The sequence below is a fragment of the Ambystoma mexicanum genome, chromosome 8, assembly GCF_040938575.1.
Source record: "Ambystoma mexicanum isolate Mex_15411 chromosome 8, UKY_AmexF1_1, whole genome shotgun sequence".
Classification (NCBI taxonomy): domain Eukaryota; kingdom Metazoa; phylum Chordata; class Amphibia; order Caudata; family Ambystomatidae; genus Ambystoma; species Ambystoma mexicanum.
In genome coordinates, this window is record NC_090929.1 from 493,247,481 (window position 1) to 493,263,472 (window position 15,992).

The window sequence follows — 15,992 nt, forward strand, 5'->3', positions numbered from 1 at the left end:
TGACAGGGCGGCTGAGGACCAGAGACTCTACAACCTGGTTCCAGTAGCCAACCAGGCTGATGACACCAACTCTTGTCAGAATTGTGATTTGATAATAAAGTCAACCGTGTACTTGAATAGGAAACAACATACAGACAACCACTGAATTGGACGTCAATTTTGCAATAGCTCTGCTTGAATTAGCAAGCACGTATATATTTGGCATACATGTGGGACCAATTTGTCCATGGCCAGCTCAATGTGCACTATCATGATTTCAGAATACCAGATGTGCTTTGGCTTAGAAGCGATCCCTCACTTTTGCAAAAATGGTGGATCAATACATCAGATGCATGGAAACAGTCAGTAGGGCTTAAAATAAGGACAAAGTCAGGGTTGCGAGCATGCATAGCGATGATGATGAAAAGCAATGATACGATAGACAATAGAGATCACAAACCAACAAAAAGAGGCCAAAAAACTAATCTAGCAAATATGCTCAAGACTGCTGTGTACGAGGGAGTCAGTCACGTGTTGCAGATCACAGCGACTATCAAGTGGCAAATACTGCATGAGCTGTGGGTAGCTTTATCGTTTTCCTACTCTAGGCAAAACCAAATGCCTCAAGACAATGCCCCTAGTATGAAATGAAGATGGTGGAATTAGTGATGTCATGGCCCAACTGGTAAAGGCAAATGATAGAAACCCTACTGTGTGCTCTAAAGTGATGGTGTCCTTATGAAGGTACCGGCCGATTACAACTCAGGTCACTGCATAGTTCCTCAGGAAATCTATGTTTTGAAACCTTTCCGAAACGACAAAGTACATTCATACCTCCCAACAACACCCATAGTGTGTACAAAAGAAACAATGTCAACCTGCCGCAATAAAAGTTCAGAACTTTAAATGGTGCACTGAGAAAAGTAAAACTGCATGCCTCAAAGAACGATCCATCATTTCTAGAGCGGAAAGAGCACCATTTGGTGCACATAGAATTCGACGCATATGCTGTAGTAGAAGTCTTTACAGTTTAGACAGTGTCATGCCCTGATCTAGCGCACACATGGACATCTACATTCCAGAAAAAAACACTGCCACACTTAAAAGCTACATGAACAAAATGGTCCTGGGTAAAGATGCCATACATGATGTCATGTGAACCACAGCGTTCAACCAGGTAAACTAATGATGCAACAAGAACTCCAAGATCGTTTGCAAAATCTCATTTTGGAACACATCATTGAACAGGTAGAATCCACAGAGTGGATGAGCCCCATAGTCCTCACGAAAAGGCCAAGTACGTTGCCTGTGTCTAGACCTCGGACATTGTTAATGCTGCCTTTGTCCACTCTGAACTCAACATGTCATGATAATAGCAGTCAACATCAGTGAACATGTATTGAGGCAATCATGAAGCCACAAGTGCAATTGACTGAGCTTGTAGTGGCCTGGACATCTTGCTCTCTGGCTGATCCTGAGAACTATACCTCTCTCTCTCTCTCTCTCTCTCTCTCTCTCTCTCTCACCAGGTTCCCTACCCCAGGTGTCAAGGACATCCACTTGGAATGACATGAATGGATTTTTGTCAATGTGCATGATGTTTTCCTCAACCTGGGCCGCAGCATTAGTAAATCACAATGGATGGAACAATGTGCATCTGGCCCCACACAGAAGTGTGTAAGGTCATCCAAGAAGAATGAGAGGCAACCCTAAATTAATCTAGATCCAGGGTTCCATATTAGAGAGATATGAAATGATAGTAGAGGTGAAATGGGGTTCATGGTGAATCGAGATAAGCTTATTCCACCAACATCTGTGCAGCACATCCTCATTTCAATAGCATATGAAGGTCACGTTGGTATCAGTCTCACCAAAACATGCCATTGTGATAAGTACTGGTGGAAAGCCATGGTCCGCAAAGAGGCATTGCTATGGGTGTCATGTGGCATGAGGGGGCATGATTGTTTTGAATAACCACCCCGACTCCATCCACCAATTGCAAGCATGGAAGGGACATGTAGACTGTGGGAGAACGGGGCCATTGATTTTATTGGTTCCTTAGATGATATGCCAACCGAATAAAGGCATGCAGTTGTGTTTACAGACTACACTTCGAAATGGATTGAGGCAAATATCGAACAAGAACTAACAACTGTACCATTACTACAGAGAAAGAAAGAATCCAGAGGAAATGCCACTCTCAATATTTCGCTTTTTGACAACCGGATACAATTCACATAAAAAGACATGTCTTCCTGCTTGACACTTGGATACAACTCTGTGAGGTTGCCTTGTATCACCCCAAAGAGAATTGTCAAGTTGAACGAGTGAATAGGTTCATGAAGGAGATTCTACAGGTGGCCAGATAACCAGGAGTGATTCTCACCAGAAGGTTCAGAATGCCATTGCAGCACATAGGCTGACATTAAACCCCATTCTAGGAAACATACCATGAGAGAGCCCTGTAATTATGAAGTTAAATTCTGTATCGGCAAATACCAGACTGCCACAACCTGTAGGTCTCCATGAAGTAATTAAGTACATAGTTCGAAAGGTAAAATCAAATACCCTTTAGTTAAAGTCACTCATAATGTTACTTGTCATCTCACCTTCCAAGTGGGAGACAGTATACAAATTAAAATGAAACTAACGACTTCATTTCGAAATTCAGCAACCCTGTCAGACTTCAGAGAATCTTACCCAATTGCATTGTCTAAGGCGTGGAACCCAGCCGGAGAAGCATTATATAAGAAAAGCACAGTAAATTCGCATGACACTCCATCCACCTGTACTTTTCTTAAAAAGCAACATGGAAGCTACTTAAATCCGAGTTAATGCATACTGGCACACAATGCACATAATGCAGAAAGAATTGACATCACGGTCAGACGAGGCAAAGACAAGTTTCATCCCAAGAGCCGAGTGGAAAACCAACGAGAACTACAGAATGACTCTATCTCAGCTGAGAAAAATATTTCACCTACTGAGGGAAAGACATGCAACGCAAGAAAAGGAATTCCGCCTGCTACATGTGAAGACTTCGCTTAGTTCAGCATAATGACGTAAAGAAAAGGTTGTAGTGGTATTCTACGGCTCTTCCCTCTGGCCCAGCCTACCCTTGCTGGCTTCCATACCGCCCCATCTGAGCAACTTTTTCTACACACAATTTTCTTTATTCTGGTCCTCTTGCAAAGTCGATCGTTTAGCAATTTCTCCAGAGCCCAAAATCACACTGCTAACCTTATCTTTTTCCCTGAACTATAATTCTGGACAGGATAACAACTGGGAAAGGATTAAACCTTAATACATTGTTAAGGCCATAAAGCTGTGCAAGAAGGGGTGCAATCGGACGCCCATTCAACCCATTAGGCGCAGGTCCCCCTTAAAGATATCTAGATTGGCAAAGCCCGTCTATCTGTGAGTGGTTGGAATTTCAGGGGCCCCTTACCACATTTTGCATTATGCCACTGTTTACATGAGCATGCCCTCTGATAGTGGAACAGAATGACACGCCTCTCCAAACCAATCTGAAGCCAAAGTGGCGTGGGTCATAACAAAGTGTCCATTTCGTACCCTTGGGGAACAATTGTTATGGTGGAAACTCCTTTCACGCTCAACTCCCTTTGAAACTCGCTTACATTACTGAACAGTATTTTTGAATTCTTTTTTAAAAAAATATTTTTTTATTGTGTAATAGTCAAAATCTTAGACTTTTCAGAAAAAAAGTATAAACAATACAGTTTAAGAGCAATATCTATAGATAAATATAAAAGAAGAACACTTTTTTTAAAAAGGAGGAAAAAACAAGAAGGAATAGGAGTTTCCCCACAGCATTAGGCTACTCCAGTTCCAATTAACAATCAGTTACTCCAGCTAGATTTATATCTTTGAACAATTTCACTATTTCCGTTGTCAATAGTTTCTCATTGCCTGAAACTAACCTTTCCCAAAAGCTGTCAGTTTTTAACCACCAATCCTTCTTTATAAATCGAGACAGCCTACTCACGCTCCTTTCTAAGGTCCCCGCAATATTACTCAACATATACCTCAAAGTCTGTGGACAGGAGTCCTCACATAAGGGGCAAACATTGTTCTCAAGCTCCTCTTTCTGTCTAATAAAAAGTATTTTGCAGGTGGGCAAAAGGTTGAGGCGAAATCTCAGGAATTGAGACCTATTAATAGGATCCGGAAATCTCTTTAAATATGTAGGGAGCCATGCTCGTGGTTTATCTAGACATGACAGAGATGGGGGCACACCAGAGGAGTGCAGAACCGCTACTGTCCTGATCCAATCAGCCCTTTTTATGTGTTCTTTAACTTTCTCAGAATTATGAATTATATCCACTTCTGTACATTCACATCCTGTGAGAGTTTCCAGAGCCAGAAACTTAAAATCATTTATGTAGTGATTCAGGCATCCCTCCAAAGAGTGGGAATCATCCTCATACAGTGACAATGTAGGGGAAACTAGGATAAATATATACAGGGATACCCATTTCCATTCCATCCATGCTTTAATCGACTTAAGGCCCAATTCATATCTTAAGCTGGCAATAGGTACGAAATTGGGAAGATGAAGTACATGCTTCCACAATCTACCCTCCAATCTGTCCCAATCCATACGATTTGACTGGGGATTTGCATCTAAACCGAACAATAATGATGGAATTACCTTTCCAATGTAATAGTTTATAACTGGAGATAGGCAAAATGTACATCATTTGGGCACCTGATTGGAGAATTATCCCTTCCAAAATAGCTAGCAGGTGCGCTTTGGTAGAGTACGATCGAACCACAGATCCTAAGTATATTACTTCTTTAGCGATCGGAATCACCTAGTCATCAAAACGCCAAGAAAACAGCTTGGTAACTTTAAGCGATCTCTTGAAGACAACCATTTTTGACTAGAGAGGGTTAATTCTCAAGTCGATAAATCTTGCATAACCTTCAAGCGCATTCAGCAGTCGTTGGAGACCAATCTGAGTGTAATTGAGAAAAACAATGTCATCGGCGTAGGCAATCCAATTTATTCTAGCTTTTCCAATCTTTGGACTTGCCAGCGCCGACTCCTCCAACCACTTTGCTAGAACTGCTAAGTAAAGATTAAAGAGAAAGGGGCGACAATACACCCCTGTCGCACCCCCTCTCTATCCTAATTGCTCCAGACAATTTCCCTGTTTTGTCCAATCTTTTTTGGAGTTGAGAGCCCTTGTGCATTTCCACTATTATTGCCAATAGGTTTTTTGAATTCACTATAGGGTTCAGCTAGGGGGGTGGGCAGCTCTGCATTTTGAACCACTGGATAGATGTGTGTGCTAACTGTTTTATTCTGGGCCTTCAACCTAGCAAGGTGGATACATTCAGAATCATTAGGTTGATTACGACTGACAATTATTACGCCAATAGAACATTCAGGATGTGGTGTCTGCAATGTAAAGCTTTAATATAAATATTATTATTGTATCCATACAGTGCTGACAGTGTCTTTTCGAAATGTTCAATTATCATGTGGTATTTTGGAAACTTTACTTTAACTGCAGTCTATCTTAGTCACACAGCAAGCAACAACCGAGAGAACCATACCATCACTGGTGTGCTAGTAATCCAGTTATATGAATACAAAATAAGAAAGAAGACTTTGCTGGGCACCGTGCTGCTCATGCCAGCACAGTCCTAATCTCGGCCTATACAGCACTAGTGCAGCTCCACTTCGGTAATAGCTGGGAATATCCACAGCAGGATGCGGGCCTCCTCAGGCATGTGATCTGAGCAGCAGCAAGGCAGTGATGGTATCAGGTAAAGCTCACTAGCTCAGAGGACAGGCGGAACACACGTAATTGTGGCAGTATCAGTATGGTGATGGCTGTGCTGCATCTCTGCAGGTGGGGGCAGCCAGTGGGCACATTCAGGGCCTTTGTAAACTGGATACTTCCCCTTTTTTTCTTCTAATATATAGCCAGCATTTGGTGCACCAGTACTCAGATGTGTGCCAGGCCACCAACTCACTGGGCCTCATTCTAGGCCGCCACATTACGGGTTTCCTCGCGGGTGACGGAATGCACGTCTGGTCCAGACCAGACGTGCATACCACCACCCGCAAGCAAACCAGGATGCTAACAACGGACCTGTCATTAACGGTCCGTTGTTAGCATCCTCCTCATCCTCCACGGGCTCAATGGGAATGGGGGTGTACCGGTTCCAGGTACCAAGAATGGGAATTACCGGGCCCGCTAAAGTCGGCAAGGCCCGGTAATTCCCTATTTTTGGGACCCGGTACCCGGTTTGGTGCTAGCCATGCCGGTAAGACCAGCATGGCTACCTCCAAACTCCTAATGAGGCCCACTGTCTCTTAGACACAATGGGGAAATGAAGGATCGTAAGTGGTTTATGGGTAAGAGTGTGTTGTCCGTTGTACAATCTGTAAAATACTTGGAGCTCATTTTACTAAGGTCTTCCCAACGGACCATTTGAAAAAATATTATATGGGAGCATTAAGTGTAGATGGCCAAGAGTTGAGGATAACTGCAGGGACCTTTCTTTCCTTTGACTAAGCCATGTGACTGCACAGTGCCCCTGTAGTGTCTGTACAATGCACCTATTCCGTTTTAATGCTTTGGCCTGAAATGTTAGCAATGTATCTACAGTATACATACAGCGAATCCAGACTTCAGATAATATATTTGCTGAAACTATCTACTGTCACGCTGGCCAAATCGCTTGGAAAATCACCCTTCATGGGGGTTAAAGAGTGCCCTACCTGCTTGTAGAGTAAAGTACACAGCGATACTACACACATACTGAGGAACTAAGGAAGTAGTTACTACATAAGTCCTCAAAGTCTAAGAAGAGCCACTGCCCCTCGAATCTGTCTTTCCCCACAACCAGCTGAACCTAGCCACCCATCACTTTCGCCAGCTCCCCCTCTTCCTCTTTCAATAGGACGTTGTGGCCGCACAAAGAGGTGCTACTCCCACTTTTCCTCTTGGGTTAGATCTGCATGGCGAGACGTCATTGCAACTCACCGCCGGCTACTCCCACTCTTCCTCTTTGTGTAGGACTGGATGGCAGTCTGGAAGTGCTGAGCCGTGTTGTGCTCCGGTTTCCAGAAAATAACATAGCATTTGGGAAAGAAGTACCCACCCATGATGCCGAAGAGGCTGACCAGGGCCAGCGTTGCATTGATGGGCGTGATGTACTCGGGCACCTGGATGATCTGGAGGGTGAAGAAGGAGACGCAGACAGCAAAGTACACCAGCATTGCGAAGGTGATGCACCTGGCCTCGCTGTAGTTCTTGGGCAGTTCCTTGCCCATGTAGGAGAAGACAAAGCAGAGCATGCTCAGCAGGCCATTGTAGCTGAACTGCAGGATATGTCCCGCTGAGCTGAACTCGCTGCAGTCCATCATCATCCTGTTCCGGTTAATGCTCTTCCAGATTACCTCTGGGGGGCTGTAGATCACCCACCCACAGGAGATTACCAACTGGACACCGGAGAGCAGCCACACGCACACATACTGCCCATTCCTCTTCACCCAGTAGTCGTAGGTCTTTGGCAGAGTAGCGGCCATTTTGAATATACAGACAATCTGAAAAGACTTCACTGCAATGTATGAGAAGCACACGGCCAAGGCCGTACTGTATATGGGGTGCCGCAGAATACACCTAAGGACAGTGGGCTGGCCAATGAAAGCAAGTACGCTGATATACGCCGTGGCTAGAGCAGCCAACATGATGAATGTCATACGCCCACCAGCCGCCTTCACTACAGGGCTCTGGAAGTTGATCGCAAAGGCCACCATCATGACAAAGGTCAGTAGCATGCCCAAGACCACTCCAGCCACGAGAGGAATGGCCAGGGGTGAGGTCCACTCCAGAAACTCCTTTGTCTTGTTATAGCAGAGCACACTTCGTTCCAAGGACCACTGGTCTGCGCTGCATGGTGCACAGGAGCCTGCAAAGTGGGGGAAACAGGAAGAGTCATTTAGCAATACAGGCGAACCTGCATATTGTCCTATGCGACACAGATTCAGAACATGAAAAACATGCATGTTTAATAAACATCCCAGACCACATACAGCTTAACTGAATCCTGTCTTAGTGCTTACTTGGTGGGGGGTGTTTGCCAGGGCTTGGCCTTAGGACTTACTTGTGAGCAGCAGCATTTATTGTTTCTGACTCAGTTCAATTATGATGTGGTATTTTGGCAACTTTTCTTTAACTGCAGTCAACCTTAGTCACACAACAAGCAACAACTGGGCGAGCCGTACCATCCCTGGTGTGCTAGTTATCCAGTTTTATGAATACACAATAATAAAGAAGACTTTGCTGGGCACTGTGCTGGTCATGCCAGCACACTCCTCTTGCCAGCATATACAGCACTGGTGCAGATCCCCTTCGGTAATAGCTGGGAGTCCCCCCAGCAGGGTGGGTGGCTCCTCAGGCATGTGATGCAAGCAGCAGCAGCAAGGCTGTGACAGTACCAGGTGAAGCTCACTAGTTCAGAGGACAGGCGGCACACACATGTAAATGTGCCAGTATCAGTATGGTGATGGCTGTGCTGCATCTCTGCAGGTGGGGGCACCCAGTGGGCACATGCAGGGCCTTTGTAAACTGGATACTTCCCCTTTATTTCTTCTAGTATATAGCCAGCATTTGGTGCACAAGTAGACAGATGTGTGCCAGGCCACCAACTCACTGTGCCTTAGACACAATGGTGAAATGAAGGATCGTACGTGGTTTATGGGTAAGAGTTGGTGGTCGGTTGTACAATCGGTAAAATACTTGGGGCTCAAATGTTTTTTCTTTCAAGAAAGTATTGCAGATTTTCGCTAGATCCGCTAATTTGGTTTTATAATCAGAAGTCCCCTCTATATTCCACACTATCAGAGAGTGAAATGTTATCGTCTTGAGGGTTTAATCACAGAAGGCCTTGTCATGGCCAATTGTGTGCTATCAGTAATCCTTCAACGCGAGATGGGACTGACCTCATTGTCGTGCTTGGTCTCCTGGAAACAGCTGTTATTATACAGGACATGATTTTGTGCGGCACTGAATTTTTATACTGGGCGGTAGTTAAGCAGTTAGAGGGTGTTAATATTAGTTGTTTCTCGAATTTTCAAAAGCGATGTGTAGAAAGTTTGGAATTGTACAATGTCCCCTTGGAAAATGTGATATCTGATGGGATTACTGAAAAGGCAAACGTTCGAAATGGATTGGGTGGTACTTGTGATGCCAGGAAGAAAATCAAACCGTATTCCAGCACAGCTCAGAAAATACAAGATGAGGAATTGTTCAGAATGATATAAAACAATGTCCCTATCTGCGAGCTTTACAGACCTTTTTAAGAATCCGTTTAAGTGCCAAGGACGAGGTATCTCGTCCTTGGGATTACACCCTCCCCCCCGCCCCCACCCTCCACCAGTGCCAAGGACGAGATAGCTCGCCCTTGGCACTTGAAGGGTTAATGAAGGAGAAAATGTTAGAAGGCTTTGCATGGTGAAATACTGAAATCACCAAAAAAGGCTTTGGCACTGGGGGGGGGGGGGACCCATGGCAGGTGTTGTATTCATACCAGAGGAATTTTATATATTAGAGGCGCAACACAATCTACGGCATGTATGTCGTTTTTGTAACGAAACCTAGAACAATTAAAGCCCCTAAAGATGAATTGTGCACAATTTCAAGTAAAAAGGGAAGACCTGTTTAGTGTGCATGTTTATGACGTCGGTTCTATGAATGCTGACCTTTTTTGGTGCTATGTTTTAAGCAGACAGTCTACTTCGTATTAATTAGAGTGGTCGCCTTTTTAAAACTGATGACATTGAGTGATGTGTTTTAAATAATGTTTGTTACTGCAATTTGAATTATGAATGGTATTGAACGAATTTGTGAAATGAATTTAGTTCTAATTGATATTTAGTTATTTTTCTTTGCTTTTACTTTGTGCTTTGTAATAAGCCTGTGTACGATAAAAAAATGAATGATCGGTGTCGTGCAGTCACCAGTTGAATTTGTGGGGCAGAGAGGCAGAAAGAGAATAACAACAGGACTCTCACAAGCTAACTGCGTCATGGAAGTGACTAGGCCAGGAAAAAGGCCTATGCCAAGTAGAATCGCTTGTGCTGAGTGCCGACCTATAGAAGCAGATCTTGCTAAAGTATTTGACACACACGTTCATTGGTTCAGAATTTTTCTGCATTTGTCTATCACTTTACTATATGAAGAAAACTCTGTTGCTCTATTTTCTGTGGATGACTGGAATGCTCCACTTGCAGCCTGCAGAATCAAAGGAGATTCACAACGAGGGCGTGGCGTCTCATTTCAAGATGTGCTATGTTCTGTTATATTAGTTTGGTTGGATTTTGTAAATCACTCACACATCTGCCATGGGTGATGCACACATCACCCTCAATGAGCTGGTGGGGAGTTGCAGCGGTATCGCCAAATAGGTTGACTGGTACTGTTGTGCTAGAATATTTGCGCCCTGGCACTTATTTATTTACATATGAAGTACTGCTTAGCACATAATGTATTACCCATCCGAATGATACACATTTTATCGACCTCTGCAGGGAAAAAGGCTGAGTCGGACCTGCCAGGGCCTAAACCTTAAACCTGTGAAGTGCAGGTTACTCACAGAACCCAGCAGTCCGCGCGAACGAGCCCACCTATCCCATTTGAGATTGGAGGAGAAGAACCTGCCGGTGGGCCAGTCTTGCAACTGCAGAACGTTCTGTGAAGGAAGATTAGCAGAGAAGGACCAGCAGGAACCTGCTGCTTGCTGCACGGCACAATGTTATGTGTTGCAACATTGGCCCTGCGTAAGAACTGGCCATAATGCGTGTTCGATGCATTGATAGCAGCGGCCTTCATCTCATAATCATTAAATGAGCTGCTCTTATGACTCGTGTGTTTTTTTGTAAGTCACAGTTCAAAACGTAGATGAGACTGGCACATTATTTGATCACTCTGATATTTCTAAAAAATATGATCATTTCGGTGATAACATACCTTGTTATTTACGATATATTTAAGCTTAAATCCCAAACAGTAATTAACTATAGCATTATTATTATTATTATTATTGTCGTATTGTTCTCATCATTATTAGATGCACCCGCGTGCCATACACTGCTCTCGCCCCTAGGTGAGGTTAAGCTGAGAGGCACTCGCTGTCTGTGTCAGGGGCCACGTTGGATGCTGAGGCAGTCAGGCCTGGGCTGCATGTTCCCATGGTGGGGCGTGAGCTTCGCTGGGGGGGAGGGGGATGAGTCCCGCTACCTGTCGCGTCATGCTTGACCCTTGAAACTTCACTCTATATCCTCCTCCCTATCCGCTGATGAATTTGTCGACTGCTTCTGCTATAAAATCACAAAAGAGGAGAAAACCTGTCAACCTTTCCCCCAGTTCCGCCTTTAACATTCACCACTCACCACCTCATTTCTCTCCCACTGTAGCACCGAGCTTGTACGCATCCTCGGCTCATTGGGCCCATCCTGCTCTCCTATGAATCCCTTTTGTATTTGTATTTCATTGTATTATAGAGAGAGCTATACGCCAAAGCGCTTGGAAAACAACGGTACAAGTCAAATGCAAATCAATAAAATGAAGAAATGAAGGGGGCAGCAGGAGCTTTTTTTAGGCAAGAGCAGAAGTGCGGATAAGAAGACAGAAAACAAAGAGGCGGGGGAAGTGCTTAGGGGCAAGGAGAGAGAAAACGTGAAAACACGATTGGGCACAGAGGCGACGAGGAACTGAAACAAGGAAGAGGGCCTGGGCGTGAAAGGAAGCGAGGGGGGGAATAGAAAGAGACCAAACAAGAGAGAGAAGGGCGCACCATACTATAGAAGATTTAAACATGAGACAAAGAAGATTAAAGAGCAGAAGAGATTCAAAGGGGAGCCACCAAAGTGACATTAACGCACGAGAAATGGAGTAATGAAGAGATAGACAGATGGGTTATAAATAGAACACAGTGGAGTGAGCTGAGTGGCGGGTAGACCGAGAAGAAGACTGGGAAAGAGAAGCAACAATAGGTTTAGATGAGTGGGAAAAAGGAAAGGGCATCCTTACAGATGTTAAATAGATGGAGTCGAAAGGACCGGGTAATATTAGAAATATGTGAATAAAGCGTCAAAGATAACACCAAGGTTCCAGGCTGACAGGGAAATAGCACGGTAGAAGGGAGGGAAAGAGAGAGAGGAGGGGGGCAGAGGTGGAGGAATATTCATTACAAGAAAAAAGAGGACCTCAGTCTTTAGAGATAGTGGTCAGTGGTCAGAGGAGCCGAGAAAGTTCACCTTTGTCGAAAAGTACAAAACAAAATCATACACGGAAAAGAGAAGAGAAAACAGCAGGATCAGGGAGAGATGTTCATGATAAGAGCAAAAGGAGTTGAGGAGATCAGTACAATATTATTGTTTCACTAGAAGTAGTGCAGAGTCAAAGACAGTAGCCCAAATGATAGCAGAGCTTTCACTTGTCACTCCTACCTCTCCTCCCTTTTCTTAGCTCATCACCAGCTGCCTCTCCAGCATCCGGCACTTGACAAAACGTCCCTACTTAAACATAAACTCCTCCTCTGAGATTGAAATTATCTTTCTTCCAGCCTCCAGTGCCAAAACCACTCTGCTAATTCCTGTTTTATTTTCTCCAGAGTCCCCCACTGCCTCACGCAGGGTTCACAAGCGCTGGGCCCTCTTTGACAGTCAAATTAAACCTCATCACTTTGTCACCACTTCTGCCACTGTGACAAGGATCAACCTTCCAAATATTAGGAAAATCCACCAGCACCTGATCCGCACTTTGCCAAAATGCATGTCCTCCAGCCTGGTTCCAACAAAACTGACTTCTGTTCCTGGCTGCATCTGGTCCTACTCCTATACTCTTTCTTACGATCCCTACATCAGCATTTTCAGTTGTGCCACACATACCCTCTGCAAACGACCCAGTTTCCACCCATTCTCTTCAAATTTTCAATCATTGGGGGGCATTCTGCGTTTGGCAATGAGATAAAACAATTTACAATAATTCTGTTACCACCAATTTTTTGGGCAGTAACCAAATTACTGCCAAATTATGACTTTTACCTTGAAGCTGCTGGAGATAAATCCTTGACTTTAATGCCACAAATCAGCTGAATTACCGTAAGCGAAATTACCACCCGCAGTAAATCCTCCAATTCAATATGGGGAAATGGGGATTGACATGGCCATGCTGCAATGCATAGTCTGGTGGTAAATTCTCCCGATTGAGTGGCATTAATGGTTAGTGATTTGGTGTTACAATGGAAATAATGCAGAAATACCACCAAACATGGAATGACCCTACATGTATTTAAATCTGCCGTTGCCTAGCCTTCCACAGCCTGGCCGATTGAATCTCACTCTGTTGTCCTTCTCAGGCTGGCTCTCCCCTTCACTATGGCAGCAGACCTGTCTGATTGTGGTGTTCCTGCACTGAAAGGTTGTCCAACACAAGATGGAAGCAGGCTGTCGATGCTACACGCATGCCTTGCTTTTTTATTTAACACACATTTATTGAAGACTCAGAAACCAAAATGAACCAATCACTAACCGTTGAGGTGCAGGTAGGTTCCTGGGGCACAGCTGTAGCAGGTGAAGCAACATGTGTGGACCCCTAGTTGTATCTTCTCCTGTCCCGTAGAGCACTCGGGGGAGCATTGTGAAACGGGAATCTGAGTGAGAAACACAAACACATGTATTAGTATAGTATAATGTTACAGACGTTCACACATGTGCCGGTGACTACAGGAGTAAGCATGTGAGAGCGTGAATCTTTGGCTGGGTAGGTACAGGTCTAGTGGAGTGAGTGAATAATTAGGAGTGTCTCAATAAACAGATGGGTGGAAAAGAGGTTAACGAGTGGGTACATAAGTGGCTGGCTGAGTTATGAATGAGTGGGTGAGTTACTGATCAGGTAGCAACTAGGTTGTTGGCATCTGAATTCTCAGACCTACCCTGCCCATTTGTCACAAGGTAGACCACATCTGGGTCCTGTTGGTGGTGAACATGGAGTATGATGGAGAACGAAAAGAAGGGAAGAGACACATCTCCGATGGGCATGCTTTTGTTGGCTGGTGACCCTTAAAATATGAGCAAAGTTGCTCATGTGATGCATCAGCAGGGCAAAAATGTTGCGTGCATTGCATTCAAAGGGTGCTGCCATTGGGCCATCCATCTTGCATGCAAGTTGACTGTTTTACCTTTGTAGAGGAGGAGCCAAGTACCCCCACCTCACCAATATTGCCTATATGTTGGGAGCCCGAATGCGAAAACCATGCAGTACCAGTGGGAATATCAATACCTAGGAGGATCCTGGAGGCAATGTTCCCACTGAAAAAACCATACCTGCATACAAGAAAATATGATGGCCATTTGAATGAAATCCCAGAAGAAGCAGAGCAAATGAATGGCAAAGATGAATTGTGAAGTCACACAGAGCTGAGCTGACGCGCCTAGAAAAGATGCAGTTTGTTTGTTTGTTTGTTTGTTTATTTTATTTCTATAGCGCTCCGGACCCGGGAGTATAAGGGCGCTTAGTACAGATTACAAGGCACAGTACATGGTAATAAACAGTGATACTAGAACAATTTGAACAGCAGTTTTATACAGGCAGTGGGGGTGATAGCACCCAAAATTGACATACGTGAGGCATAAACAATAAGTACAGTTTATAGCTAGGTCTAACTTCAAGGTTGACTTTTTGTCAGAAGCTACCCAATGGCAAGTTTCCTGAACGACTGGAAGGATTTGGATGATTTGATGTTCAGTGGCAGGGTGTTCCAGAGTTGGGGGGCGAGGACAGTAAAGCTCGAGCCTCCGGCTCTTTTAGAGGTAAATCTGGGTACTATGAGACATAAGGTATTGGAAGATCTCGTGGTTCTGATGGATGATTTCGCGGTAAGTTTGTTAGTCAGGTGGGGGTGCTAGATAGTTGAGAGCTTTGTACGTGAGGCAGAGTGTTTTTAGATCAATTTTATGTTGGATGGTGAGCCATTTGCATGTGGTTCTGGTAGCAGAGATGTGCTCACGTCTGGGAATGTTTAGCGCTGCCCGTAACGCATTATTTTGAAGGACTTGGAGTTTATTGATTATCGCTTTGTTGGCACCTAAGTAGAGGCTGTTGCAGTAGTCTTGCTTAGATTGTATAAGAGCTCTGGCTAGTGTGAGGCAACTGTTAGGGGAGAGAAATGGTCTACAGGCTCTGATTAGTTTTCCGGTATATGCAGTGGCAGAGGCGGTCGCGTTAACTTGCTTAGTGAGGTTCATATTGCAATCAAGATAGAAGCCGAGTGTTTTCACATTTTTGGCGACTGGGATGGTGTTGCCATCAATTATGATGTTTAAGTAATTGGGGCTTAGTTTTTGTAAGTTATTCGGCGAGCCAACAATGTGCAGTTCAGTCTTCTCGTAATTAAGGCAGAGGCCATGTGTGGCCATCCATGCCTGAATGACGGAGAAGATTTCATTGATCCTGGCTACATCAATATTGTAATTGCCCGAGATGGTGAGGAGTATCTGGGTGTCATCCACGTAGTTTGTATAAGTGACACCCAGACGATCCAGTTTATCAAAGAGGGGCTTTGTAAAGATATTGTAAAGGGTGGGTGAAACACATGATCCTGTCGGACACCACAGGTGATAGGGATAGGGTCTGCTGCTGCCGCCAGATAAAAGACCCTCATGGTTCTATTGGCCAGGAAGGACTGTATCCACGTGACAGCAGAGGGGGAAAAGTGGGCGGCAGAGGAGAGGTGGTTGCAGAGTATTTTATGATCTACCAGGTCGAAGGCTGCTGAGAGATCTAAGAGGAGTAGGATGGCAGCCGTGCCCTTATCTTTAATTTCGTCAATCTGACTTTTAAGGTCAACAAGGGCAGTTTCTGTTCCATGCTGAGGCCGGAAGCCAGACTGACGCAATCCGAGTAATTGGTTAGACTCTAGGTAATGCTGAATTTGCAAGTAAGCCACTCTGTCAAGGATTTTTAACAAGA

General features: G+C 44.5%; 1 protein-coding gene across 1 annotated transcript in view; it reads right to left on the reverse strand.

Moving 5' to 3' along the window:
• Window positions 1–6,081: 6,081 nt before the first annotated feature.
• Window positions 6,082–15,992, reverse strand: part of TAS1R2 (taste 1 receptor member 2) — a 66,983-nt gene continuing 57,072 nt past the window's right edge. Inside the window, exons 5-6 of the mRNA XM_069610014.1 lie at window positions 13,554–13,674; window positions 6,082–7,929 (exon numbers count right to left, since the gene is read on the reverse strand). Of these exons, the coding sequence (XP_069466115.1) occupies window positions 6,998–7,929; window positions 13,554–13,674 (1,053 nt within the window). The 3' untranslated portion in view covers window positions 6,082–6,997. The remainder of the gene's footprint in view (window positions 7,930–13,553; window positions 13,675–15,992) is intronic.